The 27122-nt window shown below is 42.0% G+C and overlaps 1 protein-coding gene across 5 annotated transcripts in view; it reads left to right on the forward strand.

Moving 5' to 3' along the window:
- MYO1A (myosin IA) overlaps window positions 1-27122 on the forward strand; it is a 388633-nt gene that overhangs the window by 307628 nt on the left and 53883 nt on the right. For all 5 annotated transcript variants that reach the window (XM_078689001.1, XM_078689003.1, XM_078689002.1 and 2 more), the window contains exons 20-22: window positions 4511-4660; window positions 4982-5050; window positions 7147-7233. In XM_078689001.1, coding sequence (XP_078545127.1) covers window positions 4511-4660; window positions 4982-5050; window positions 7147-7233 — 306 coding nt within the window. The remainder of the gene's footprint in view (window positions 1-4510; window positions 4661-4981; window positions 5051-7146; window positions 7234-27122) is intronic.

Here is a 27122-nt window from a genome sequence, read left to right on the forward strand (position 1 = left end):
ATCTTTGTAAAATGACCACGGACAACTGGAAGTTTTAAAGTCTTTATCTAATTTAGTAAAATTCAGAGAGTATCAAATTCACAGTAATTAAGCAATCGATAATCAGAATAACAGAAAGTACATAGCTGAATAGCAAATAAGTCAGTGCAACCATTTATAAACTAATGGAACCAGGACACACTTAAAATGGAGGATCAGGAATTAGAACGTTTAAGATGAATCACTAAAGATGGGATAGGCTTCGATTAGGACTAGTATTCTAGAATTATCTCAGAGAAAAATGAGACAGGAGTTCGGGACATTTATATCTATAGGAGAGTCTATGAAGAGAGACACGCTATGCTTTAAGGCAAAAGTTCTTTAGACAGTTTAAGTAAGGAGGTTCTAGACCATATCAGGAAATGACAAACTGCAATGCAAAATATAATTTCTAACAGGTAGGATAACATAGGAACACGTTACGAAACCAATGCAAATGACTTTATGATTCAATGGTTGCGAAAAAGCATGGAAAATTAACATATGCAAAGGTATGTCTTTATTGAAGCAAAAGACAGACATTCAGAAAGGTGCAAGGTTCAGAGTGTTCAGAGTGATATTTACCTAGACTGGTGTGGAAACCAAACCCTGGCCACGGGTCAGTTAAGGACAGGAAACCCTCAAGGAAGGATACCCCTCAATGGACAGCAGGTGCAGAATGGACACCCAGGACAGGACAGGAAACCCTCAGATTAGGAATCAGGACAGGACCTCTCGGACAGGACCCTCAGGACAGGACCAGCACCCGCAGTTCGGAAGCAACGCCTGCGCTCCACCCTCTCTGCAGCTATCGATCAAGACCCCGATTGGGTCAGCGAATTCCCCAGCAAAGTGCTTCGCCAGCACTTAAGGTTCAGTAAAACCTTCAGAGTCTATGGTCAAATTTCGGACAGAGTGCTCCGCAGCTCTCTGTATCTTCAGTCACCTATTGAGTGCGTTGGGTCAGTGACAGGTCAGCTAAACCAGACAAGTCGGACAATTTCCCTAGGTGAACCCAGGGTAGATATACTGTTTTGGGACGGTGTACCACCCCCCAATGTTGCAAAGTGTCAGAATCCCTCAATTTGGATTGGTCCTAAGGTAGGGTTTGGGTAACACACCAATCAGAATAGACTATTTGGAGGCCTACTTTGCATCTCTGGGTACCGCCTAGCGAGATTGGGGTTCCCATGGGAAGCTGTACAGCAAACAATAGCGCAACACACAATGTATCATATAAGGAGCAACTTTCTCCATTCTCGTAGGGCAGAGGTGGCTTTCCCATGAGCATCTTGACTGTGGCTGCCAGCTGGCTGAGTTCCACTGTCCAATGTTGCCACCTTTCAGTGCACCACGAGTATGCGCAGAAGGGACCTTCAATATGGCTCCCAACCGGTTCGGGCCCCCATTCCCCGCAGTACATGAAAAGTAAGCGAGAACAAATTAATACATAGAAATAAATGAATGCATTACATGTCATAATTTTGTACTTTATTCTTATCACTATAAAAATATACTATGCAATTAGTAATTAGCAAAATATACACTGTCACAAGAGCAACTGCACGAGCAGTACCACGTTATTGCCAAAGCTGCGTATTACGCATGCGCACCCTTTCCCACCAAACTTATAACTACGTCAGGTCACGTGAGTGTGACTGACGCATGCGCAGAAGCAATTTTCCAATCGGCGGCCATGTTTAGGAACACGGATTAGTTGTATTAGAAATACACGTACGCAAGCTTCCTCTACCTCGTTCGAATATAAAAAATAAAAGATTAGTAAGACATACAAATTTTATTAATTGATTACACACGGGCGAGGTTCATGACTCGAGCAAGTCGCGATGCGAAGCTTGCTCTATCAGTACGAACACAGATGGTGGCCTGAAATGGGTTTCCTTCAAAATCCTGTTACCCATTTCATCAAATATTGTATTCTCATTCCCATGAATATTTTCATAGCCAACTCCCTCTGTTTCCCAAAGTTCCGTGATAATTTTTGTACCTTGTGTGGCAATCATGATGTCGCTATCAGAGTTCGTAATTTGGGCTGTGTTTTTATTTCTGTCCTTCAAAGTGTAGAATTTTCGTAGTTTTAATTTGCGAACTGCTTTATACACATCACAACGTGTCATCGCATAGTTGAAATTGCAAGGAGATGCATAGGTCAAACCTAATTTGAGGATTTCCTCTTCATTTGCTGTTAGTTTTAAAGATGTTAAGTTGACGATAGTACGGTTAGTGTCCCCCGTTAGTTCTGTGCGGAGGCAGCTCCCTGCCCCCGACCTCGTCCCTTTCCTTGTTTCCTCTTTTGGAATCCTCCTTTTTGCCGCCCTATTTCTTTGGCGCCTTCGGTAGTTTGCCCATTTGCGGCTTGACCTCTCTGATTTCGCGGTCCTAGTGATTTTAGTCTCTCCTGACACAAAAAAGCAATTTCCTGGCCCGGAGAAGGTTTGGGTTCAATATTCGCCTGTGTTTGTTTGCGGCGGTCTGTTTCAGATTCCGTTTCTATGTCAGAGCTATAGATAGAGTTGGAAGAGGCTGTGGAGTCTGATGCTGTTTGCTTTTGACGAACATTCTTAGGTTTAGGTGGAGCTGGCTTCGCTGACCCCTTACGGATTGAGTCATATTTACGTGAAAACGTAAAAATCTGGCCCAACTCGTAGTCATTGCGATCTCTTGCAAACTTATAGGCTTTTCTTTCAGTGATTTTATTCTCTTCCTTTCTAAGGCGTTCATTCATTGCTTTTAACAGACGTGCCCGCTCTTCCTCTTCCCCCATGGCCTCCAACTCCTTCCTGAATACCGGCTATTTCAACCAATAGTTTAGCTCTGTCAATATCGGCATATTTTATTAAAATCTGGACCTGACATCGTGATGCGTCTAAGTTGCACTCTGCCCACTCCCTCATGAGCTCAGGATTGGGGTCCTCATATGTTGGGGCAGTTAGTATACGGAGGCCTCGAGGTATCCGGTTTACCTCAATGTAGCTTTGCAAAGATTTTGCTTCCCACCATTTAGATTGTTCTAGGCGGGATTTCTTTTCAAGCACCTTAATTAGATCTTTCATCGCGCTGTTGTTACTGCCACTGGCGTCATCATTAATCCTTCCTCTGATGTCAATGGGAAGGGGGGTGCTATCAGAAAACATCGTGGCTGCCAATGTTTCCCGGTCCCGAACATTGCCATTAGACATTTCCGCAATACCCTTAGAAAATGAATAAGTACGGCGTTTTCACGTATGCAGATAAATATCCACCAGTGTACTCAGCCGTGCACTAAATCTTCTCACCCACTAAAACGGTTCACGTGCTTACTTGTTCAAAGGTAGATAGACTCAGGAACTTCAATCTTCCAAGCCGCAAAATTGCGGACTACCTTGATAACGGTTTCTCTAAGCAGCGTTAATCCGTAATTCCTTCGGTCGGTGGGGGTCAGGCGCCTTACTCCTTCCGGGGTAACCACATCCAGGACGAAGTTCTGGAGAATGCTTCCGGTTTAGGCGCCGTCCGTTTTAGAGAAGGGTCTCGTGTCAAGCCGGTCCGAAAACAACACGGCTAATATATCCAACACACCGTCACCTTCCTCACGCTCTGGACCAACTCCACATATATATATATATATATATATAGAGAGAGAGAGAGAGAGATTTTTATCTGGCAAAATATTTTTCAGGAAAATATTTCTTTCCTGTTGAAATGAGGTTTTCTTTCACTGAGGACAGTAAAAAACTTTCAAAACATTAATTAAATAGTTAACTATTTTAATGTTTTAAATATTTCATCATTGTTCCATTTATAACATAGACCTTTAAAATAATATTTGAAATTTTCTTTTGATAGATAATGTTAATTTTTAAAAGTTTTAAATAACTGTTTTACCTTTTTAGTTTACATTTCCAACCTACTAAAATTCCCAAATGTCGTTTATATTTTTCTGTTATCATTTCTAACTTTCTTCAAAGTTTTAAATAACTTTTACGACTTAGCAATCCTAAAATGACTTTTAAACAATTTTAAAAATGGGATTTTTTACTTCACAACATTTGTTATTGGTCTTTTGCCAAAGAAATGCCCATTGTTTACAAGTCAAAGGAAGATGTTGATTTAAATTTCATTTCAATTTGAAAATTGTTTACCAACAAAAAGGAGCAGCTTCACAAAATCGCAGGGTTTTCATATTTGTAAACTTTAATCAGTAGAAAAATATAAAGCTGTATATTTCTATTTAATTTCTCATTTACTGATAAAGTTGTGACCTTATAAAGTTAGAATTCCTAAAACTGCTGAAAAGGAATTCTAAAGGAATTTGTGATTGACAGAAAAGAGCAGAACTATTGGCCAGTTTAGCCATAGTGTTGTTCATTCAGACCTCCAGAGCCTTTGACTTCACCTGGTGCTGTTCCCTCTGTTTGCATATGATGTCCCCCACTCTGTCTTTCAATGTCGCTTTATGTGAAGCCTCATTCTCCATTGTCTTTCTTCACAGCTCTTTGACTTGGAGGAACGCCGGCGTCAGAGCATGCACAAATTGGCCACATTAATACAGAAGGTTTATCTGGGATGGAAATGCCGGCAAGAATATCAACGCATGCGGAAAAGTCAGATTGTCCTGTCTGCCTGGTTCAGGGGAAATCATGTAAGCCTCAATCTCACATTTCATAACTTTTCCCCAGCTTTGGGTAACCCCAAGATCCCAAAAGTGTTTGTAATTCGAATGAGATTAATTTTGAGGTTTTGAAAGACAGTAGGGCTTAGGTGGGAATCCTTGTGTGCCAAAATTTGACATGTGACAGACTCCTCACTCCCCGCAACCTTTCAGTGGTGCTCACCTAACAGGATATTACTCTGTGCTATACTTGTAGGACATGGGAGGAGAGCTGGGACATTAGATGACCCGCCCTCTAACACGAATAATAAAAATTCTAAATAAATATATAATTGATTTCTATTTTCTCAGCAAAGACAACGCTACACGAAGATCAAGTCATCCACACTCTTAGTGCAGGCCTACGTCCGTGGATGGAAGGTAAGAGAAAAAGGACTTTGACTTATCTTCAACTACTTGCTGGTTAGTTTTGGGAAGCCTGCTGTCTTTTGACAGAGATCTGCAAAGGATATGTTTTGAGGTATGCTGAATCTTAGATTGAGGCAGGAACATGCCTTTTCTTCCTTTGAATATCCCTGCAGAAAAGTATATTTTTATACGGTAGTGGGCATTCCCTCTGGAACTAAAAGGTGAATGTCCAAGTATGATATTTACTTCCTAATCATAAAACAAGTTTAGATGAAAATATACATTTCCGTCTTCATTTTGTTTGTTTTGGAAATACAATTATATTTCATCCACTATAATTTAATTTGCATTTTTAATTGAAGTGCCTTTGCAATGTAAACAATATTTCGTTTATTTTTTTAAATAAATAATTTTTTGTTCTCCTAACCAATTAGAATATGCTTAAGTTACCAATGCAACTTTAACCTTGAAATAACTTTTAAGTGGAATTAAAAGTCCAGTTTTTTGTACCATATTGCTGTAGTTTCCATTTAGGATACAAATCCTAATTTTATTTTCTAGGCCAGTTTTCAGGGACAACAACACTGCACCCTTCAGCTCATGCTTTTAGTGTCCCCCTGAAAAGTCAGCTTATGAAACGAAGTAGATAATTCAGGTAAACCTGGGGTTTCCGAGTTTGATGCACGAAAAGGGCCCCAAATGTGCCAAAAGATGATGCTGTTCGGTCATGGCCTGTGCAGGTAAGCAAGGTGGGGCTGGTGTGGGGAAATGACAAACGACGGAATAGTAAATATAAAATAAATAAACAAATAAAACCACTTACCTTGCGCTCGCCGCATCACCGAGTCAGCGGTGCAGCGAGTGCAAGGTAAGTGGTTTTATTTATTTATTTTATTTTCTCTATTCTGCCATTTGTCACTTACCCGCTGCACCGCCCTGCCCCACCGCACTTAACTGCACTGGGCCGCCACTGCTGATGTGGTCCAAAAAGAAGTTGAAATGAGTAGAAATCCAAACCCACAATCCTCAATGCATTGGGGTTTGCTACCGCTGCACGGGTGTATATATTTGCAGCAGTGTGTACTTGCAACAGTACACTGCATGTGGTGCACAAAGACTTTTGCCAGAGAGATGAGTAGAGGTGTAATAAAGTAAAAAGCATAATGAAATGGTATCCCTGCGGTTTGTAGTACGGCGCACATACAAAAGTATTCTAATGGCCTGGTTGACCGAGGGTTTCCCTGGCTTATGTAAATCCTGAACCTAGTTTAATCAACAAATGCATTCTTATAAATATCTTAAGCCAAAAAGTGCAGTGTTGACACTGGCTTAAGCCAGGCCACAACTCTTCTTTATACATATGGGCCATATTTACCGACTTTAAACATTCTCAAGACTATCTTAAGTCAGGCAAAAACCTTTTTATATCAGACCCTCGGTGCATAGTTAATTAGTTACATTAAAATTGTTACTTTTTATATATGTATTGATTTACTGCGTTTCTTAATGTACACGCAATACCTCAACATATCCTATTTTTTTAAAAACTTGAAATGTAAGAGGGGGGCTCATATTAATGAGGTGCATGATGAAAATCCAAGTTGGTGGGTTTAACTAAAGATGAAACTGTGATACGGGCGTCAGGGTGCAAAGGAATGTGATGGAAAATATAATCAAAGGAGTGTGACAGAGAACTCCAAATCCACGCACCACTTTATAGAGAAGTTGTCTACAACGCTGGTCCAGGGCTTCACCTGCATACAGGGGCGTAAGGAAAATTGTGGTGGAAGACCCTGCGCTGCTGTGGATGCAGGATCCTGTGCTAGTTCCCCCCCCCCCCCCACACCCCGCTGGAACCAGCTTTTCAGGGTAACAACTGATTGTATATATTATTCCCATATACATTGGCTGCGTGCACATCTGTACTATATCTGTATACTAAAATTCTGGGATCAATTTAGCTCTCAGGGAGACACAACATTAGAGAATATAGCACCCATTCTTGCAAATTGTTCTAAGAAATAATCTCCAGGCACCTGTCTGGCTGGCTTTTTTGGTGAGTCGCTCTGTCCTGGTGACGTTTTATTCTTTCATGACTATTTCCACAGGCGCGAAGACTCCTGCGACAGATGAAGCAAGTTAAAATCGACGACCGAGCCTCCGTCACCATTGCGGCCTACTGGAAGGGCTTCAAGGTAAGCCCTCTTTACGAAAGGCCAATGTGAGGGGTGGTGCGGAAGGACGCCACGAGAAACATAGAGAGGCCAGAAAACGGATGGGCAGATGAAGAGAGGAGGAAGAAGAGGAGGTTGAGAACGGGAAAGGACAGAGAGACTGAGGACAAAGCGTACTTGGTCCCCAGAGAAAAGCAGAGAAAGATTATAGGGACATGACAGGTTTGATGGGGTGTGGTGAAACATTCAGTGTTGTGGAAACCAGGAGCAGACAGTGAAAAGAGACACCGCACAGAGGCAAAACACACAGAGTAAGAGGGTGCAGTGTCAGATAGTGTGGAAAAAAGACTGGGTGATAGAGGAAGCCAGAAAGAGCAGGGGAAAGTGGGGGCGTGGCTGACATAGGCGTAGACACAAAGAAAACCTGTTAAGAATTTCATCTGCAATTGTTAGTACTCCTCATTTTGCCATATTACTTTTATGTACCTGTATTTCCTGCCTTCTGCAGTAATCATATTTTAAAACCGGCTTCCACATAATAACCCCCCACCTCACAAATCTTTTCACCCTCCACATTATGTTTGCTTTGCACATGTATTGCCACGCCTTTGTCAATATATATATATATATATATTACCTACTGGCGGTCGCCAGTAGGTATATATAGTTAGGATTTTTTCTCTATGGGATTTTTGAAAATTCTATGTCTAATAACTTTGGCGTTTGTGGACGGAATTGGCTGAAATTTTCAGGAAAATGGCACATTTTGTTTCTGAGCAGCCCTTGAAAATTTGGGGGGGGTTCGTCAAGGGGGGGCCGAGAAAAAAGGGGGGTCCCAAAACGTGTTTTTAACATTGAGTTTTCCATAGGGCGGTTGGCCTCACTTTTAGCCCGAACGGCTGAATGGATTTGCATGAAACTTGGCAAAATTGTAGGGACTGGTAGCCCGATGTGCCTTTTGTAGGTCTCAATATATGTGCTACAGTGGATTTTGAGAAATTAACGTTTAAAAAAAGATATATATCTGTAACAGCGGACCGGGCAGCGCTCCAGGACGCGTACTTTTCGCGCAACGGAGCTTTGTGAAGCGAAGCTGATTGGTTCTCCGGCGTCTGTCAACATTCCAAACAGTCCGTAGCGGCCGCCATCTTGTCTCTCGGTAGGATCGAGAGACAAGAGGAGGCGAAAGCGAAGGGGCAAATGACCATAAGGGGGAATAGTAGATCCTCGCTGACCCCCTAGGTTTGATGTGGAGGTTTTAAAAGGGCCCCGCGGGGCAAAAAAACCAAAAATAAATAATAATCGAACGGCTGAATGGATTTGCACGAAACTTGGTAAAATATTAGGGACTGGTAGCCCGATGTGCCTTTGCTAGGTCTCAATATATGTGCTCCAGTGGATTTTGAGAAATTAACGTTCAAAAAAAGATATATATCTGTAACAGCGCTCCGCTTCGCGTAACGGAGGTTTGCGACGCTGATTGGTCATTCTGTCACTGGGCTATAGTTGGGCTACATCTGGCTGATATTTGGGCTACATTTGTTTTTTTTCGTCTCTGGCGGCCATCTTTGGGCTACATTGGGCTACATTGGGCTTCATTGGGCTTCATTGGGCTACATTGGGCTACATTTGGGTTCCAACATATATATAGGCCAATGTAGCCCAATATATATTTTTCAAAGTTAATTTTCGTAAAAACCACTGGAGCATATATCTTGAGACATAGCAAAGGCACATCGGGCTACCAGTCCCTACAATTTTGCCAAGTTTCGTGCAAATCCATTCAGCCGTTCGAGCTAAAAGTGAGTCCAACCGTCCTATGGAAATGAAGGAAATGAATGGGTAATTTGTAATTAGCAAATAGCTCATCGCAAACTAGGAATGGTAAAGAATCGCTATTTATTCCTTAAAGTTCGCTATTTAGGAAATGCAAAAAACTTTGATGATACATATGGCGGTTCATCTCTAACAAGATAAGAAGCATAGGGATAGATTTATGATGACTGGCGCATCACCAGGGATGTGTTAGTCATTCTGTGCCGCTGTTCCGTCACCTATGGTGTGCTGCATTTACAATGCGGCGCATCATGGGGCAAAAACAGCACAGATGCGTGATGTATCTGTGCCGTAAAGGTGGCGCATTGCTGGAGTTGTATCGCAAGTGTGATGAAGCTCCAGCAAGGGTCGGGGGTGCCCCTGTCGCAGGGTTTCTGTTCTCACACAGAACTGTGGACAGAGGATTGGAACCTCGGCGAATTAGGGTGTCCCAAAACTCACCTTAGTAATCAAAAACCCCTTCGCAAGCTAGGTACAGTGTCACATTGGATATAACAAACTCTCAATGTTTAGACAATCCAGAATATGAACTTATAGTACCTCAGGATACGTGGAACTCATGAACAGTCGGTCGTTATATATTTCTTAGAAACCAGAACATGGAGTTAAGAAGAACACATGTGTATTTGAAATGTTTATTTACTAATGCCGTCTTCTCAGGCGTAGTATCTTAGATAATACAAGTACACATATTATGAGTAGCAAAATTACCAGCATAGTTACTAGTACATAAAAAGCGAATGGTGACAGTATGTTAACATGCTGTAAATGAATAAGAGTTAGCAACACTTATAAGCAGCCGCGGGCCGTGGAGGGAGTTACGGTGGGGCAGGGAGGCGGGGAGGGGGAGGGGCAGGGTGGAGAGGGCTCCACCCTGCTTCTCCCCCTCCCCGCCTCCCTGCCTCACCGTAACTCCCTCCACGGCCCGCGGCTGCTTATATCTCACCCTCCCTAATACACATATTATATTATTTGCTAAGAAGGTCTCTTTGTGTTGGTTTAGGGCGTGCCCATACTTTAGTGTCTTAGATTTGAAGGAATCTCATCAGCATACACCAGCTCTCTCTTCATGTGAACCGCATCAAGTGTTGTGTATGTGTGTTCGGCAAAGCAATATAAAACCCGCCTCATGCCCAGAATTGGCAGAAGTTGCACTTATGTTATGAGTATGAAGTCGTGGAGATCAGACCTCATAACAATTCTGTATCGTGTTGTTCTTGAAACTTTAGCACTCGCTGTACAGATATAGTTTAACAAGCAAAGCAGATAGTAGAGCAATAACATATTATTCTCATGTAAACCACGATGAACTACTAGGTTGAAAGCTAAAGCAACAACTAAGTGTCGTGTGCAGAAGTTGCAAAAAAGGAAAAATGGCGTTTAAACCGGTAATGAGCCCATGCTAACTTAACACGGTGTAAAGATATCCAGGACGTAGATGACACCTCCCCATGATCCGGAAACAAACTGAATAAGATAATAGAAGTGCCATCTCATGAGAGCAGATTGCAAGTTTATATGTGGACGGTCCGCAAGGTAAAGCATTAAAAACTAGGAAAATTTAATGCTAAAGAAAAATAAAACAGCCAAGTACTTTATCGAGTCTTAAGCCAATAGGCAAGGTAAATAATAAAAACTTGACAAATAAGTCAATGAATTGTCAATGAAATGCTAGTACTCAGCATATCAAACATGAAAAAGGTCTATGACATAACTGTGTATGCAAAATAAGCTGCAACAGCCTCCAATAGGAAGTCACCGTCTTCATCCGAAAACAGTTCAGCCATCCAATTTAAAAGCGGAAAAGAACATACGTGCTCTCCCAGCACCGGATCCTCTATCACCATCAGAGGACAGCTCGGTGGGTTTTCAAGAAAGCTCTGTTCCAAGAAAGACTGTGTTGCCGCCAGTAAATTCCAGGGACCAATTAGTCCATGCATCAATGCCACAGCCATAATCCTTTCGCCAGGACAAACCAACTCGTGAGTAATGATAGGAGTCATCAGCTGATTAAAGTCGATGTCAGGAGAAACCGGTCCGCAGAGACACAAATCAATGGCCCAATCGAAATCACAGGTCAGGCAGTGAAATACAGGCTGGACACAGGTGAAGTAGGAGAATCGAAAAGATAATCCATATGCCGTGCTTAATATCGCCAACGGCATTGTGCCATAATATTCTAGCATGCGATTGCGGAACAGTGTCAGCAGCTGCAGGGCGGGAGGTTGCATAGGAGGGACATCCATATTTAAAAATGTAAAAAAGCACAAGAGCGTCCGCTGGTAATGCAAGTAAAAATGGCAATCCACGAAGCAGAGTGGAAAAAATACAATGAAAGAAAGTAGGGATGACTCGAAAGATTTTCTCAAATGAAGTCACGAGACCACTGGTAACAACTTTAAAAAAGTGCGCCAGGGCCTTTGTGGAGGATGCGTTAGAGATAGTCCGAACCATCTTGCTGAAATGGAAAGGCAAATCTGAATTGAAAAGGGTCTGCACCTCTGTACGGGTGTTCGCTATGTGAAGCACGAAAGTTTCACGGGCCGAACTCAAGGCCACCTCTCTCTGAGACAAAAGAGCTATTATTCTTGCCATGCCGTTGAAATCTGCTCCCAAGGTTGGTATTTGTGGCGAGATTGAAAACTCCCTATGTTCATGTGTGGGAGGAAATAGAACATTTCTGCAGCAAATAACCCGTTCACTTACTGTTACGATAAAAGGAATACTTTTAATTAACCCAGATCAATCTTCATTATTGAGCATCAAATAACTACCATTTTCCAACAACTTGAACGTGGGGATGATAGCAGGAACTGGCGTGCCTTGCAACACGCAAGCCATATTTGGTCGGTGTTTGTTGCATGAACCGTGTAACTGTATGTGCCTACACATTAGTGAATGATCTGGCGTCTCAGTGCATTCCTCTCCATTCAGATAAACTTCTTGATCATCTTTGAAACATCTGTATGTGTATGGAAGCGACCAGACCTCATGAAGAAAAGCACTACCTAAAGGTTCATAACGACCTATTGGTATATATTTCATACAATTTGAAAACTTATATAAAGCAAAAGGCAGCGTTATTAAACCGTGGATAAGGCACGTTGCCAAAAAACCCCCAATCCTCTGCTGATGATGTCACTGAGCATGTCATGAATGATGTAATATGTGACATCATCAGCAGTGGATTACGGGTAATAGTATCTCTAGTTTACTCCCCTATAGCTGTCTTTCTTTTAACATAAGTGTCTGTTTCCTTCCCTTATACTTACTGTTTTTGGTTCGCTTCCGGTTCGCGTACCGGCGAGCGAACTGGGAAGCGAACTAAGAGAAATAGAGGTTGGCACAGTTCCAAATATTGTACCAATTTTTTAATAACGGGGAGGTAGTTCTGAAAAGAACTTTTTTTTTATTGTTTTTGTTGTTTTACATTTTTTTTATTATTTTTCGGAACATTTTTTTACTTTTTTTGAATTTTTCTGAACAGTTTTATATTTTTTTGGGTTTTTCTTGGAGGGGGCAATGAAAACGATTCATTGTAAAGGGCTCAACAGGAGCAACAAAACAAAAAAAAAGTATTTATTATTTTGGGCGTTTCGTACAAACTTGCATATGATAGTCAATAGCTCTGTTGATCAGAGTGATGCTTCTTTCTCCGTAGCAAATGAATCCATCGCAAAATACGCAGGTGTGTTTTACTTCACCAAATCTCATTTGTATATTTGACACCATCTCCCTGCCCTCTGGTCCCGTTACTTCCGGTACAACAGATCTTCTGGCCATAATAGGGAGATTATCTAGGTCGTTCCGAAACTGTGCAGCACTGTAGTTGTTAGGATGCCACCTAGTCATATGGCGATGCATTGTGTAGTTTCCGAAACTGTATTTTTTCTCGGTTCCTCTGGACAGTCCATCTTGACATATAAGGCAAGTTACGTATCTTGCATTTACTTTTTTCTCACCTTTGGGAATTTTAAAAAATTGCCAAATGAAGTTTTCTTTCCGGTGAGACGTCCTGGGCTCCTCAGCCAAAAACTGCCTCTCTTCGTGCTCGTCGTCCTGTTCCTCTTCTTCCTCTTCTTGTTGAATTATAACTTGAGCAGGTGGTCCACTCTTCCTTGGATGTGGTGGAGGTGGTGGGGAAGCACCAGCTGAAGCTACTAAAGAAGCCATTGCTCAGTGATCACAAAGGGTCTTTCTCTCACAATGATGAAAGTCAGAGTGAGGAAAGAAGGAGGGATTTTCATCATTTGGGAAAAACAAGAGTTCTCAACCAATGAAAAGTGTTCATTTTAGATTATATGACCTAGTCTTACATCATTAGGAAACCAAAAGTGAAATGAACCAATGAAAAGTGTTATTACCAAGTCACATGACCTGCTGTGTTTACGTTAAGCACTTTGCAGGGCCTCCCAGTTTGCTTCCAGAAACCTGCGCTTTGCGACTCGGTTCGCGTACCAGTTCGCTAACGTAGCACGTCATATGACGTATCACGCGACAACGTGAAACGTCATGCGGACGGGAGGCGTCACGATGTTGTTTTGTAACGCGGCAGTTGCGGTAAAGAAACGTTTACCGGCTCGCGGTCTATTTCGCGGCATCAAGGTCAGCTAACGGGAAGCTTCCCGATTCGCAAAGCGGGAACGAAGAAAAAAAAATATTTTAAAAAAAAATTATTCATAAACATATAAAATATATTTTTGGATTTAAAGAAGAATACATTTTACAGCTACAGATATTAGCTGTTAAAAAACCAATGAAATTCACTGAAAAAACCATAGGTTATAGACCATATATAGTTAGGAATTAGCATTTACAAAACCTTGAAAATTCACTGAAAAAACCATAGGTTATAGACCATATATAGTTAGGAATTAGCATTTACAAAACCTTATTTTACTCACACAAAACCATTGAAATTCCATATATAGTTAGTTGCACTAACTATATATCGCGCACCCGCAATCCACTGCTGATGATGTCACATATTACATCATTCATGACATGGTCAGTGACATCACTGATGACATCACTGATGACAACATCCAGTGATTATGTGTTTCTGTAAAGTTTAAATATGTTTTACATATTGAAGAATGAGTGGATGTATAAGTGTCTGAATGAAGGTTTTAGTAGGTGCGTGATTGACTGTATGAGTGAGTGATTAAATGCGTCTTACTGAATGCACGGGTTAGTGACTAAACTGTCTGAAAGTGTGCATCAGTATGTCTGTTGTTGTGCAAGCTGCTGCATGTGTTGATCAGTAGCTATATAAGTAGCTATATGGGTTATTGATTGGTTGCACAAGTATTTGTATGGGAGACTGAGTGTGTGTATGGCTGGCTGGGAGGTGTGTGACTGTGCAGATCAATGTGTACTTGCATCAGTGATTCTATAAGAGAGTAAGTATGTGTTAGTATATGTTTCAAAAATGTAAGGTGTTCTGTGTTTAACTGTATAGATGAGAAAATGGAAGTGTGATTGATTCTTTTCAGGACTGACTAGGTGTGTGAGTAACTCCATGGATGAGTGGCAGAGTGTGAGTGTCTGTATAGGTGTATGAGTGCATATGATAGTGTTGTAAAGATGAGTGATTGTATGTATGAATGATTGTATGAGTGAATGTGTGTGTAGACATAGGAATCAGTGAGTGCGTATGTAGTAACTAGTATTGGTGTGTCAATGGTTTCAAAAATTATACTCTCTATTTAACAGTGGGTGTAATAGAGGTTATATTAGAGTGTGAGGAGATGCATTGTATTATCACATGAATGATATCATCAGTGATGTGATCATTGATGTCAAGTGAGATGTCATCAGTGATGTCATTTGAGATGTCATCAGTGATGTCATCAGTGATGTCACTGACCATGTCATGAATGATGTAATATGTGACATCATCAGCAGTGGATTGCGGGTGCGCGATATATAGTTAGTGCAACTAACTATATATGGAATTTCAATGGTTTTGTGTGAGTAAAATAAGGTTTTGTAAATGCTAATTCCTAACTATATATGGTCTATAACCTATGGTTTTTTCAGTGAATTTTCAAGGTTTTGTAAATGCTAATTCCTAACTATATATGGTCTATAACCTATGGTTTTTTCAGTGAATATATATATATATATATATTACCTACTGGCGGTCGCCAGTAGGTATATATAGTTAGGATTTTTTCTCTATGGGTTTTTTGAAAATTCTATGTCTAATAACTTTGGCGTTTGTGGACGGAATTGGCTGAAATTTTCAGGAAAATGGCACATTTTGTTTCTGAGCAGCCCTTGAAAATTTGGGGGGGGGTTCGTCAAGGGGGGGCCGAGAAAAAAGGGGGGTCCCAAAACGCGTTTTTCCCATGTTAATTTCCATAGGGCGGTTGGCCTCACTTTTAGCCCGAACGGCTGAATGGATTTGCACGAAACTTGGCAAAATTGTAGGGACTGGTAGCCCGATGTGCCTTTTGTAGGTCTCAATATATGTGCTCCAGTGGATTTTGAGAAATTAACGTTTAAAAAAAGATATATATCTGTAACAGCGGACCGGGCAGCGCTCTGGTTCGCGGACTTTTCGCGCAACGGAGCTTTGTGAAGCGAAGCTGATTGGTTCTCCGGCGTCTGTCAACATTCCAAACAGTCCGTAGCGGCCGCCATCTTGTCTCTCGGTAGGATCGAGAGACAAGAGGAGGCCAAAGCGAAGGGGCAAATGACCATAAGGGGGCATAGTACATTGTCGCTCACCCCCTAGGTTTGATGTGGAGGTATTAAAAGGGCCCCGCGGGGCAAAAAAAAATAAAAATAATAATAATCGAACAGCTGAATGGATTTGCACGAAACTTGGCAAAATTGTAGGGACTGGTAGCCCGATGTGCCTTTGCTAGATCTCAATATATGTGCTCCAGTGGATTTTGAGAAATTAACGTTCAAAAAAAGGTATATATCTGTAACAGCGCACCGCTTCGCGTACTTTTCGCGTTACGGAGCTTTGCGAAGCGAAGCTGATTGGCTCTCCGGTGTCTGTAAACATTCCAAACAGTCCGTAGCGGCCGCCATCTTGTCTCTCGGTAGGATCGAACAGCTGAATGGATTTGCACGAAACTTGGCAAAATTGTAGGGACTGGTAGCCCGATGTGCCTTTGCTAGGTCTCAATATATGTGCTTCAGTGCATTTTGAGAAATTAACGTTCAGAAACAAGATATATATCTGTAACAGCGCTCCGCTTCGCGGAGATAAAATTATATGTGTATTACCTAGCTGTTGCTAACACTAGTTAGCGACGGCTAGTAGAAGATAGCGACCATCTTGGGCCCCACTTTGCATGTGAGTGATATTTATCACTAATGACATGCAAAGTGGGCATGCCAAGATGTTAGCGACTGGAAACAGTCGCTAACATCGCTATCTCCTATTATCAACTTTTGGAAATATTCGAGATAAGGGCGAATATCTCTAAAAGCTACCACCTGCCCTGAGCAGTTCTTAGCCATGTTATCCAATGGGAGGTGGATAACATGGCTAAGAGCATTAGCTCGGTAATGCATGAATATCGCTGAGTTTTCAGCGATATTAATGCATTGCGGTCGTTTTTTATCGTATTTCCGATAAACCTTGATAATAGCAAGGTTTATCTGCGATAATTTCTGACGGTAAAAAAATCGTTGCTAAGCATCGTTAGGGATAAATATCGCTTAACTTTGGTAATATGCCCCAACGTCTGTTAACGTTCGATTCGAAGGAAATCAGGAAGTGTTGAAAAACATTGTCTGCGCCATCTTGTCTTTTTTCAAATGCCACACTTTTGTCGTGCACGGCAGCCATTTTAGATGCCTTGACCAGACCCACTCTGTGCACGCTGTCGATCGTTAGCATGGCTCCCCACCCTCGCAAGCATCTCCCCCAGGCAGTGGTCACCCCCGCTCTCTGTCTTATGCATGGGTAATAAACCTCCCCCATCTGCGCTGCTGTTCCCTGAGAATCACACCCTGTGCCCGCCCGACACCTCCCTTTCGCCCTATTCACTACCGCACCCTCTGACACTCCTTTTCCTCTGTGTCCGATTGTCCAGGCTGGTCCTAGGGTATCAGCTAGCCCTGCAGATGTAGTTTATGGCCACAGCTGTAAAGAATCACCCCTCTTCAAAGGAGTTATAGTAGATCAAGGCCCACACTCGATGAGATCCGTCACAGCAGAAGCGTTGCTATTATCTGAAAACCATCCTGTATTGTGATTGGGGAGGGGACCGAGCCTGAAGCGGAAGATTCCAGGGATGACTGTTTGTACATCAAAGTTTTTACAATTATGTGTCACATTAAAAATATATAGCACTCCGACAAAGTAGTAAGATTATAAAACTTTAATAATTTATAAATATATACAAGAAAACAAAAATAGTAATAACATATAAACATTTTTAGGGAAAAACAACGAAGTAGCGGTCGGCTGTGCGAATAGTCCCAACGCAGCACAACGTCCAGATTTCCGGCGTGGGGCGTCGCGGGGGGTGGGTCATCAGTAGCAAACTGTTGTGCGAATAGTTCCAAGGCAGCAGAACGCGCCGAAATCTAGATGACACGAAAGTGATGTCTAGTAAGTTGCCACCCAGCAAATAACGGCATGGGGCGTCGCGGGGGGTGGGTCATCAGTAGCAAACTGTTGCGCGAATAGTTCCAAGGCAGCAGAACGATGGCACCAAGGTGATGTCCAGTAAGTTGCCGCACTGGTTTTGGTATCCTACAATGCTGCTCCGAATAACGGCGTGGAGCGCCCCGGGGGAGGCGGCGTGAACGGGCCTCTCCAGGTGGAGTCTCGTCTGTTGTAGTGGGGCGCCCCTTTACCGTTTCAGTTGCCATTCCGTCCGTTTTTGGTCCACTGTGTCAAAAGCCGCAATTCAGCTGAGTTGCGCCCACTCTTGCGGTGCAGCGATAGGCGGCTGTCACAGGACTCTCAAAATGGCGGCAGGCTGTTTCCTTTTTGGGCCTGGTCCACTGAAATGGCCCTGGGACACCTTGGAAATCGGACGCTTGTCTGCTAGGTCTTGGACCCCATTCTCGAAAGCGTCCCCTCCGCCTTGAGAATTCATCAAAAGTTTTGGGGGCTCCGACTCCTGCAGGCTTCTGGTGGGGAGCGGCTGCCATGATTGCTCGCGGAATGACCACGACTGAGCTACGAGATGGTGGTGCTTTCATGCTGACGCCAGCTTCAGTCTGAAACATCCAGAAACAAGGTGGGGCTTTCATCGTTTGGGAAAAAAAAAAAGTTTTCATCCTATGAAAAGTGTTGTTTTTAGGTCACATGATCAAGCCTTCCATCATTAGGAAACCAAAAGTAAAATGAACCAATGAAAAGTTTTATAAACAAGTCACATGACCTGTTATGCGGCATAGGGTGTAAAATTAGGAGAAAATACGTTGGCACGTGAGGCGGCGTCAGTAGCGGACCGATGTGCGAATAGGCCGAAGGCAACACAACGCGCCAAGATCCGGATGGCACCGAGGTGGTGTCCAGCAAGTTGCAGCACTGGTGTGGCCATCCTACAATGCTGAAACTCGGCGTGGGTCACCCCATTAGCCTGTGAGATGGCGTCAGTAGCGGACCGATGTGCGAATAGGCCGAAGGCAGCACAACGCGCCAAGATCCGGATGTCACCGTGGTGGTTTCATAGTTGAGAGGCACTTCATCTGCAGTGGGGCGCCGAGATCCGGATGGCACCGAGGTGATGTCTAGCAAGTTGCTGTACTGGTGTGGTCATCCTACAATGCTGAAATGTAGTGGGGCGCCCCTTTACCGTTTCAGTTGCCATTCAGCTGAGTTTCGGCCGCTCTTGATGCTACAGCGACAGGCGGCTGCAAGAGAACTCTCAAAATGGCGGCCTGTTCTTTGGATTTGGGCCTGGTCCACTAAAATGGCCCTGGGACACCTTAGAACTCGGACGCTCGATTTTTTTTTCCTTTCCTGTACATGCAAAAAAAGGTAAATGCCCGGTATGTTACACGCTTCATCTGCCACGATGAACTCTCCAGAGGAACCGAAAAAAAATATAGTTGTGGTAACTATACCATGCATCGTCATATGGAGAGGTGGCACCAATTAATTATAGTGCTGCATAAAAGAGAGATTTGGAGGAGAACCCCTGACCTGCTAGTACATTCATCAAAGAAGTGGCACTGAGAGCTTCAGAGGCAAGGGAAACGGTCCCAAATATTTAGAAGAACTTTGGAAAGATTAAAATGACATGTTTAGATTGTGGTAAATTAATTTCATGTGGGCAGATGAGTGTTACTCTAATAAATACAGCATATGAACATCATCATAGTCGATGGTTGGTAGAGACATTTTGACTATATCCTGGACCTGCCCGTCCTCGCCCAAAATGGCGCCGGAATAAATGGGACTCGTAACTCCTTGTTGTGTACTGGTTGCAGAACCTTGAAATCACGAGATACGTATGCAGTTTTGAAGCACATGGCGGGCGGGGACGAGAATTGATTGAATATTTCGACATCCCTATTGATATTAAGTTCTGATGTGTTATTGATTACTGTACTGTTGAAAATTCGAATTAACGTCACCCATGGTACTTGCCCGCAAATGTATATCTAGATAATTTTATTGTAACTGGCCCTGTCGTATTTTAATTATAAAATGTACGTCCACCGATTCCGTAACTGTTAGACACCTTAGTTTTTGCAACCTAATGGCCCGCCCGTTACGTTCCTCTACAGTGTAAATATCTATTCATCATATACGATTACAGTTTGCTCCGTGGCAGGCCCACGTGGTTATAGGCTCGTATTTGTATAATGAAATTTTCACAATAAAGGTTTTTAAAAGAAAACATGGTAGTAGTGTATACATTGGTAAAGTTTTTAATAATAGTCACTGTTTTAGAATCATTAAAAGGCAAGTGCAATAAAGCAGACCAATTACATGAAGGGTAAAAGGTATAATACGAAGGAACGCAGTAAAGATAAATGGTCAAGGGCTGTTGTGTTTTCTATTCCTGCAACATAAAGTGATCGATATGAATCTCATATTGAGGCGTATCGGCGACTAAGACAGCAGGTCGACCCTCTTTTGCTCAACGGCTCCGTCATGGGACGAAGAAACGCTCTTTTTCTCGAAAAAAGAATATATTTTACTTGCAGGACAGTTGTAAAATTTCCGGGAAAGTACATTAGCCTGGAACATTATAACATATATTTAAGAGAAAATAATGTTCGGAAGTAATTAAAAGCGTAATTTTTAGGTGATATGACCAAGGCTTTCATCATTAGAATAAGAAAAGTAAAATGAACCAATGAAAAGTTTTATTAACAAGTCACATGACTTGTTATGCTTACGTTACGCGCTGCGCGCCCCGGATGACTTCCGGATGCGCTAACGCGGCGCGTCATATGACGCATTACGCGACAACGCAGGTCCAGAATATAGTCAAAATGTCTCCACCAACCAGCGGTCGAAACACAACCCCTTTCAGCAGGCTAAATAGTTCTGTTAAATGACAACAGAAGGGACAGGCAACAAGAACCATCAGTCAAAGAGGGGAGGGCTAGTTCTTCTCTACCGGGTTACATTGGGGCGCTACCGGAACTGATCGAATTGGTAGTCTACAGTGTTTCTGGATGTTTCAGACCGAAGCTGGGGTTAGCATGAGAGCAGCACCATTTCGTAGCTCCGTTGTGGCCATTCCGCAACCAATCATGGCAGCCGCTCTTTATCGTTATTTTGGGCGGGGTGGGTGGCGGAGCCGAGCTGTTTTGCAGCCATCATTGTGTGGAGTTCAGTTCATCTCACTAGTTTTGTATTTGTCATGAGGGGTTGTTCCTAATGTTTCTATTTTAGCGAGGTCAAAAAGAGATCCCATTAGTGGCCTACTGATTTTGCTCGATTCCTTTTCTTTTTTTTTACACGATTTTTCGTTATCTGCAAAGACTAAACAGAGTATTGCGACTCTGTGTTTGTTTGTAAATAGAGAATGAACCAAAGAGAACTAATTCTAAAACAGTAAATACTTGGATAACAATCAATCAAATGGAGAGAGAAGCAGGCACAACGGATTACAACGGGGGCAAAGGCCTGCGTTAACTACCTTTCACTATCTGCAAAGAGAGAGTACTCCTAATAGAAATGAGGGGGGGGGGCACCATTCAAAGCAGATCAGTGTGCATAAACACGAAAATGTTTTCACTTACCACGTACTTGACATTCGACAGCTTATGATATTTGCTATTAAAAAACCATTGAAATTCACTGAAAAAACCATAGGTTATAGACCATATATAGTTAGGAATTAGCATTTACAAAACCTTGAAAATTCACTGAAAAAACCATAGGTTATAGACCATATATAGTTAGGAATTAGCATTTAAAAAACCTTATTTTACTCACACAAAACCATTGAAATTCCATATATAGTTAGTTGCACTAACTATATATCGCGCACCCGCAATCCACTGCTGATCATGTCACATATTACATCATTCATGACATGGTCAGTGACATCACTGATGACATCACTGATGACATCTCAAATGACATCACTGATGACATCACTGATGACAACATCCAGTGACTGTATGTTTCTGTAAAGTTAAAATATGTCTTAGATATTGAAGAATGAGTGGATGTATAAGTGTCTGGATGAAGGATTTAGTAGGTGCGTGACTGACTGTATGAGTGAGTGATTAAATGTGTCTCACTGAATGCATGGGTTAGTGACTAAACTGTCTTAATTTGTGCATCATTATGTCTGTTGTGATGTAAACTGCTGCATGTGTTGATCATTAGCTATACGAGAGGCTATATGTGTTATTAATTGGTTGCCCAAGTATTTCTATGGGAGATTGAGTTTGTGTGGGGGTGGCTGGAAGGTGTGTGACTCTGTGCATAGATGTGTGAGCAGTTTATTCACTAGGTGTATGAGTTCAAGAGTGCATGTGGAAACAGCTACATGGGCAGTTGACTGTGTGCATGAGTGTATTGATGAGTGAATGGATATCTCAATGCTACATGTCATAGTAAGTACATATGTAAAACACAGTACATGTGAGAGTTGGCATATATAAATAACTGTGCATGAGAGCCACTGAATGAGTGAGTGGTTGTATCGATCATTGTGAACTTGTATCAGGGATTGTATAAGAGAGTAAATATGTGTTAGTATATGTTTCAATAAGTAAGGTGTGTATAACTGTATAGTTGAAGCAATGGAGGTGAGATTGTTTCTTTGCATGACTGACTGGGTGTGTGAGTAACTCCATGGATGAGTGGCAGTGTGTGAGTGTCTGTATACACTGAGTGTATCTAAGGTTATATTAGAGTCTGAAGAGGTTTATCGTATTAGCACAAGAATGATGTCAAATGAGACGTCATCAGTGATGTCATCAGTGATGTCATTTGAGATGTCATCAGTGATGTCATCAGTGATGTCACTGACCATGTCATGAATGATGTAATATGTGACATGATCAGCAGTGGATTGCGGGTGCGCGATATATAGTTAGTGCAACTAACTATATATGGAATTTCAATGGTTTTGTGTGAGTAAAATAAGGTTTTTTAAATGCTAATTCCTAACTATATATGGTCTATAACCTATGGTTTTTTCAGTGAATTTTCAAGGTTTTGTAAATGCTAATTCCTAACTATATATGGTCTATAACCTATGGTTTTTTCAGTGAATATATATATATATTCACTGAAAAAACCATAGGTTTCACACCAGTTATAGTTAGCTGGAAATTTTACTCGCATAAAACCATTGAAATTCCCACGTTATAGTTAGTTGGACTCACTATAACTTGCACATCTGCATTGCACTGCTGATGACGTCACATATTACATCACTCATGACAGTGTTTTTTTTTTAAATTGATTGGTTAACTGGCTTATTAAGTGTATCTTAGTGAATACATATATTAGCGAGTAATGTTTAAATATTTAAATATATGCATGAGTGATGTAATATGTGACGTCATCAGCAGTGTATTGCAGACGTGCAAGTTATAGTGAGACCAACTAACTGTAACGTGGGAATTTCAATGGTTTTATGCTAGCAAAATTTCCAGCTAACTATAACTGGTGTGAAACCTATGGTTTTTTCAGTGAATTTCAAAGGTTTTTTAAATGCTAATTCCTAACTATAACTGGTGTGTAACCTATGGTTTTTTCAGTGAATATATATATATATATATATATATATATATATATAAAATTTCTATGGCAAAATGAAACCCCTCATTTTGTTCCTTTTCAAATTAAATGTATTAAGTGTTACCACTTTATTCCAATCAAGATGACTTCAGGTGTGCCATACTTTTGTCATAAGTAAGACTGTTAGCGTTCTAGTTGTTCTTTAGAACACTCTGGGACATTCTGTCATTGGGCTATGGTTGGGCTACATCTGGCTGATATTCGGGCTACATTTGAGCTCTTTTGTCTTTGGTGGCCATCTTGGGAGACTGCATATCAGAATGTTTTTAATGAAATATAAGAGAATTTGAGAAGTCACTCAAAATGTGCCCTAATTTTTCTTTCTTCAGCACTAATCATAATTTCTATGGCAAAATGAACCCCCTCATTTTGTTCCTTTGCAAATTAAATGTTTTAAGTGTTAACACTTTATTCCAATCAAGATGACTTCAGGTGTGCCATACTTTTGTCATAAGTAAGACTGTTAGTGCTCTAGTTGTTCTTTAGAACACTCTGGGACATTCTGTCATTGGGCTATAGTTGAGCTACATCTGGCTGATATTTGGGCTACATTTGTTTTTTTTTGTCTCTGGTGGCCATCTTTGGGCTACATTGGGCTACATTTGGGCTCTAACATATATATAGCCCAATGTAGCCCAATATATATTTTTTCAAAGTTAATTTTCGTAAAAACCACTGGAGCATATATCTTGAGACATAGCAAAGGCACATCGGGGTACCAGTCCCTACAATTTTGCCAAGTTTGGTGGAAATCCATTCAGCCGTTCGGGCTAAAAGTGAGTCCAACCGCCCTATGGAAATTAACATGGGGAAAACACGTTTTGGGACCCCCCTTTTATCTCGGCCCCCGCTTGACGGATCCCCCCGAAACTTTCAGGGAAGGAGCGGAGCGCAGCGAGGCAAAGTTAAGGAAAATTACAATTACAGGCAGATCCCTCATTCGGCGCCAAAGTTATTCCCAATAGAATGTTGCGGATTTCCTATGGAAAACGATCCTAACTATAACTATCTACTGGCGACCGCCAGTAGGTAATATATATTGAAATATCCCATTTGTGTACTATTCTACCTTTATCGAAACCTCTTTACAAAATATCATCGTTTTATCTGCATGCACACATGGTTTTCCTTGTTTCTAAATTTGAGGTTATACTGTGTATAGATGTATTATTCTTTCTTTACAGTGTAGTCAATGATAAATTGGCCATTTTGCATGTTAAAGACGTGCAGACTTTGTTTATTACTGAATTAATTTTATGCCAAAGACTCCTGTGCTTGCAGCCTGGAGAGAGCTGGGTGAACACAGCTTTTCACTTGGGCAGTGAGCTGGGGCAGTAGGAGGGGTAGAATGTGGATCGAAAAAGTAAGCACAGACCTGGCGACATGTAAAGAGAAAGGGGCCCCATCTACAAGAAAATGGCGCAGCACCGCAAGCCAGTTAGCCGCGCCATTCTGCGTCATTTTCTAAACACAAGGATGCATCATATTAACAACAAAACAATACATCCCTGTGCTCAGGGTTGCATTGGGATCAGAAATCGGCCCTGGTACGCTAAAAAAAGTGGCACGCTAAAAAAAAGTGGCCCACATTTGCGGATTGCCTTTCCGCAAGACACTGCTGCGGCATAGTTTTATGAAAAGAAGTGGGGTGAGGGTCTCTGACAGAGGAATGTTTTCTTAACTTCACTTAGATAAAAAAAATGCATGGATTAGTTCACACTGGAGAGCCACACATGAATACAACTGAGACCACTTCTGCTCAGGCCCCCTGCCCCCACTCAATTGGCATATATATCAACGGGCCGGCCCAGCGAGAGAAAGGGAGTAATAGAGGCCCATCTGCCTTCAGAAAGGCCACTCAGGCTCCCACTGGGCGGCTGGCGGTATCCGAACCGCACAGACACCGCCCAAATCACCCCCCAGGCTGCCCAAAAAAGCAACCCACAGCTGCAACTCAGATACTGGCCCCTCGGCCATTGCCAAAGTACCCGCCTTACCAATCCGACCCTGCCGGTGCTTTCTCCAGCGCTTGCGCACAATTGGCTGCTATACGCCAGTGTGGCACCCTTGCGTTATTTTGCAAGGGTGCCTTGTTTTTGTGCAGGAAAAACAATAATTAATGGCATTTTCCTCTTTTTATGCGTGGTGCAGAATGCAGCACTCATAGAAAGAGATAAAAACGAGGAGAAATAAAAAAATATTCCTCTTTTTTTGCACCATTCCTTCACCACCCCTTGGGAGTCGTAGGATTCTGATGCATTTCTAGTTTTACAAAATGTGAATCTGGGAATGCGTCAAGTTCCATCGATGTTGCTTGGGAACACTCATAGCAACACCCATGGAACGCCCCTTTCACGTAGAGAAATGTGTAAAAGTGGGCCATATTTACAAGGCCATGAAAAACCACGTAAGATGACTTTACGTGCTTTGTAAATATGGGCAAGCCCATTGCACTGCCAGTGCGTCAGTAAAAGTGACGCACTGGTGGTGCAATGGGTTTGTAAATAAGCCCCAGAGAGTACAACGAGATAAGAAAGAGGGAAGAGAGTACGCAATACAGATATATAAAAATAGGTGACACAGCAGGGTAGAGACAAAAGGGTAGAGAAGCAGACAACGAGTGACGAGGAGGGGAGCTGTGTAGAGAGTGACAGAGAGGAAGACGGGAATATATAGGCAGAGAGGAGGAGATCAACATGCTCGGAGAGGAGATCAACATGCTCGGAGGCTGGTGGGTAGAGAGTCAAACTTTGGGAGATGGGCAGAAATGCACTGGGGCACACAAGGCGGCAGGTTGTTAGTCTCTGCTTTCATAGAAAACCAAGTTAAGTGAGAGAGGTAGATGATCAGGCCACGACTGGACAAGGGGGTGGGGGATAATAGCAAGTAGATGGGACGTGAGGCATATAACAAACAAGCATTGATACTTGCCCATTAACTCTATTAGCTTTGTGAATACTCCTCTCCCCTCCATGCTGCATATGCAAAAAATCGGCTGTCATTTTGTAAGGATTTTTCTTAAAGCAAAAGAAAGATCATTCAAAGATGGCCGCCGTGTATGAATGCGCACAAACAGCAGCATAAATAGAGGATCTTTCAATGATTTTCTTTTGATGTATGAAAATGTATTCAAAGAATACAGCATGCCTGCATACATAGCAGCCCTCTTTATGTTTTATTTGGAATGGTCATGCAGGAACAGTACATGAAAACAAAAATACTGTGCGGGCCGGATGGAGCTGCTCTTGGGATCTCACAAAAATAATTTTAAAAAATGAAAAAGTATGACTAATGAGGACTGGTGGGTGACAGGGTGCCCAGGGAGCACATCAGCAAACCCAATCTGCTGGGGAGTAGTGGGCGGCTACCGGGCCCTCGGGTAAAGGGAAAGAAATAAAGAACAAAGTAAGCTGAGTAGAGGGAGGTGGAAGAACGGGTGCTCCTATGGAATACTGAAAGCAAAATAAAAAAAATAGTACCCTCACGTCAGCAGTGGAGGGCTATAACTCATCCAGTCAAAACATGGTGAGACCAAAATGCTCCATGGGTTGGGCAAACACAAGAATAGAGAGGAAATCCATCGAATCTTGGGCAGGGGACTGTGATAGCCCAGGAAGGCCTCAAATTATGAGCGTGGGTTGAATTTGTATTGATTTATTTAATGCAATTTTATATAGCGCGAACATTACCAGAAGGTGTCAGAGCGCTTTACATAAGAACCAATTGCAATATATAAGGATTTAGGATTACATGAATTACATAAAAGATAAAAACAGAAAAAATTGCAAATGTACAAGTTGTAAAGTCACACAAGGAAGAGATAGAAGCAGAAACAAATTACAAATGTACAGGTTGTAGAGTCACACAA

The sequence above is a fragment of the Lissotriton helveticus genome, chromosome 1_1 (genome assembly GCF_964261635.1).
Source record: "Lissotriton helveticus chromosome 1_1, aLisHel1.1, whole genome shotgun sequence".
Classification (NCBI taxonomy): Eukaryota; Metazoa; Chordata; class Amphibia; order Caudata; family Salamandridae; genus Lissotriton; species Lissotriton helveticus.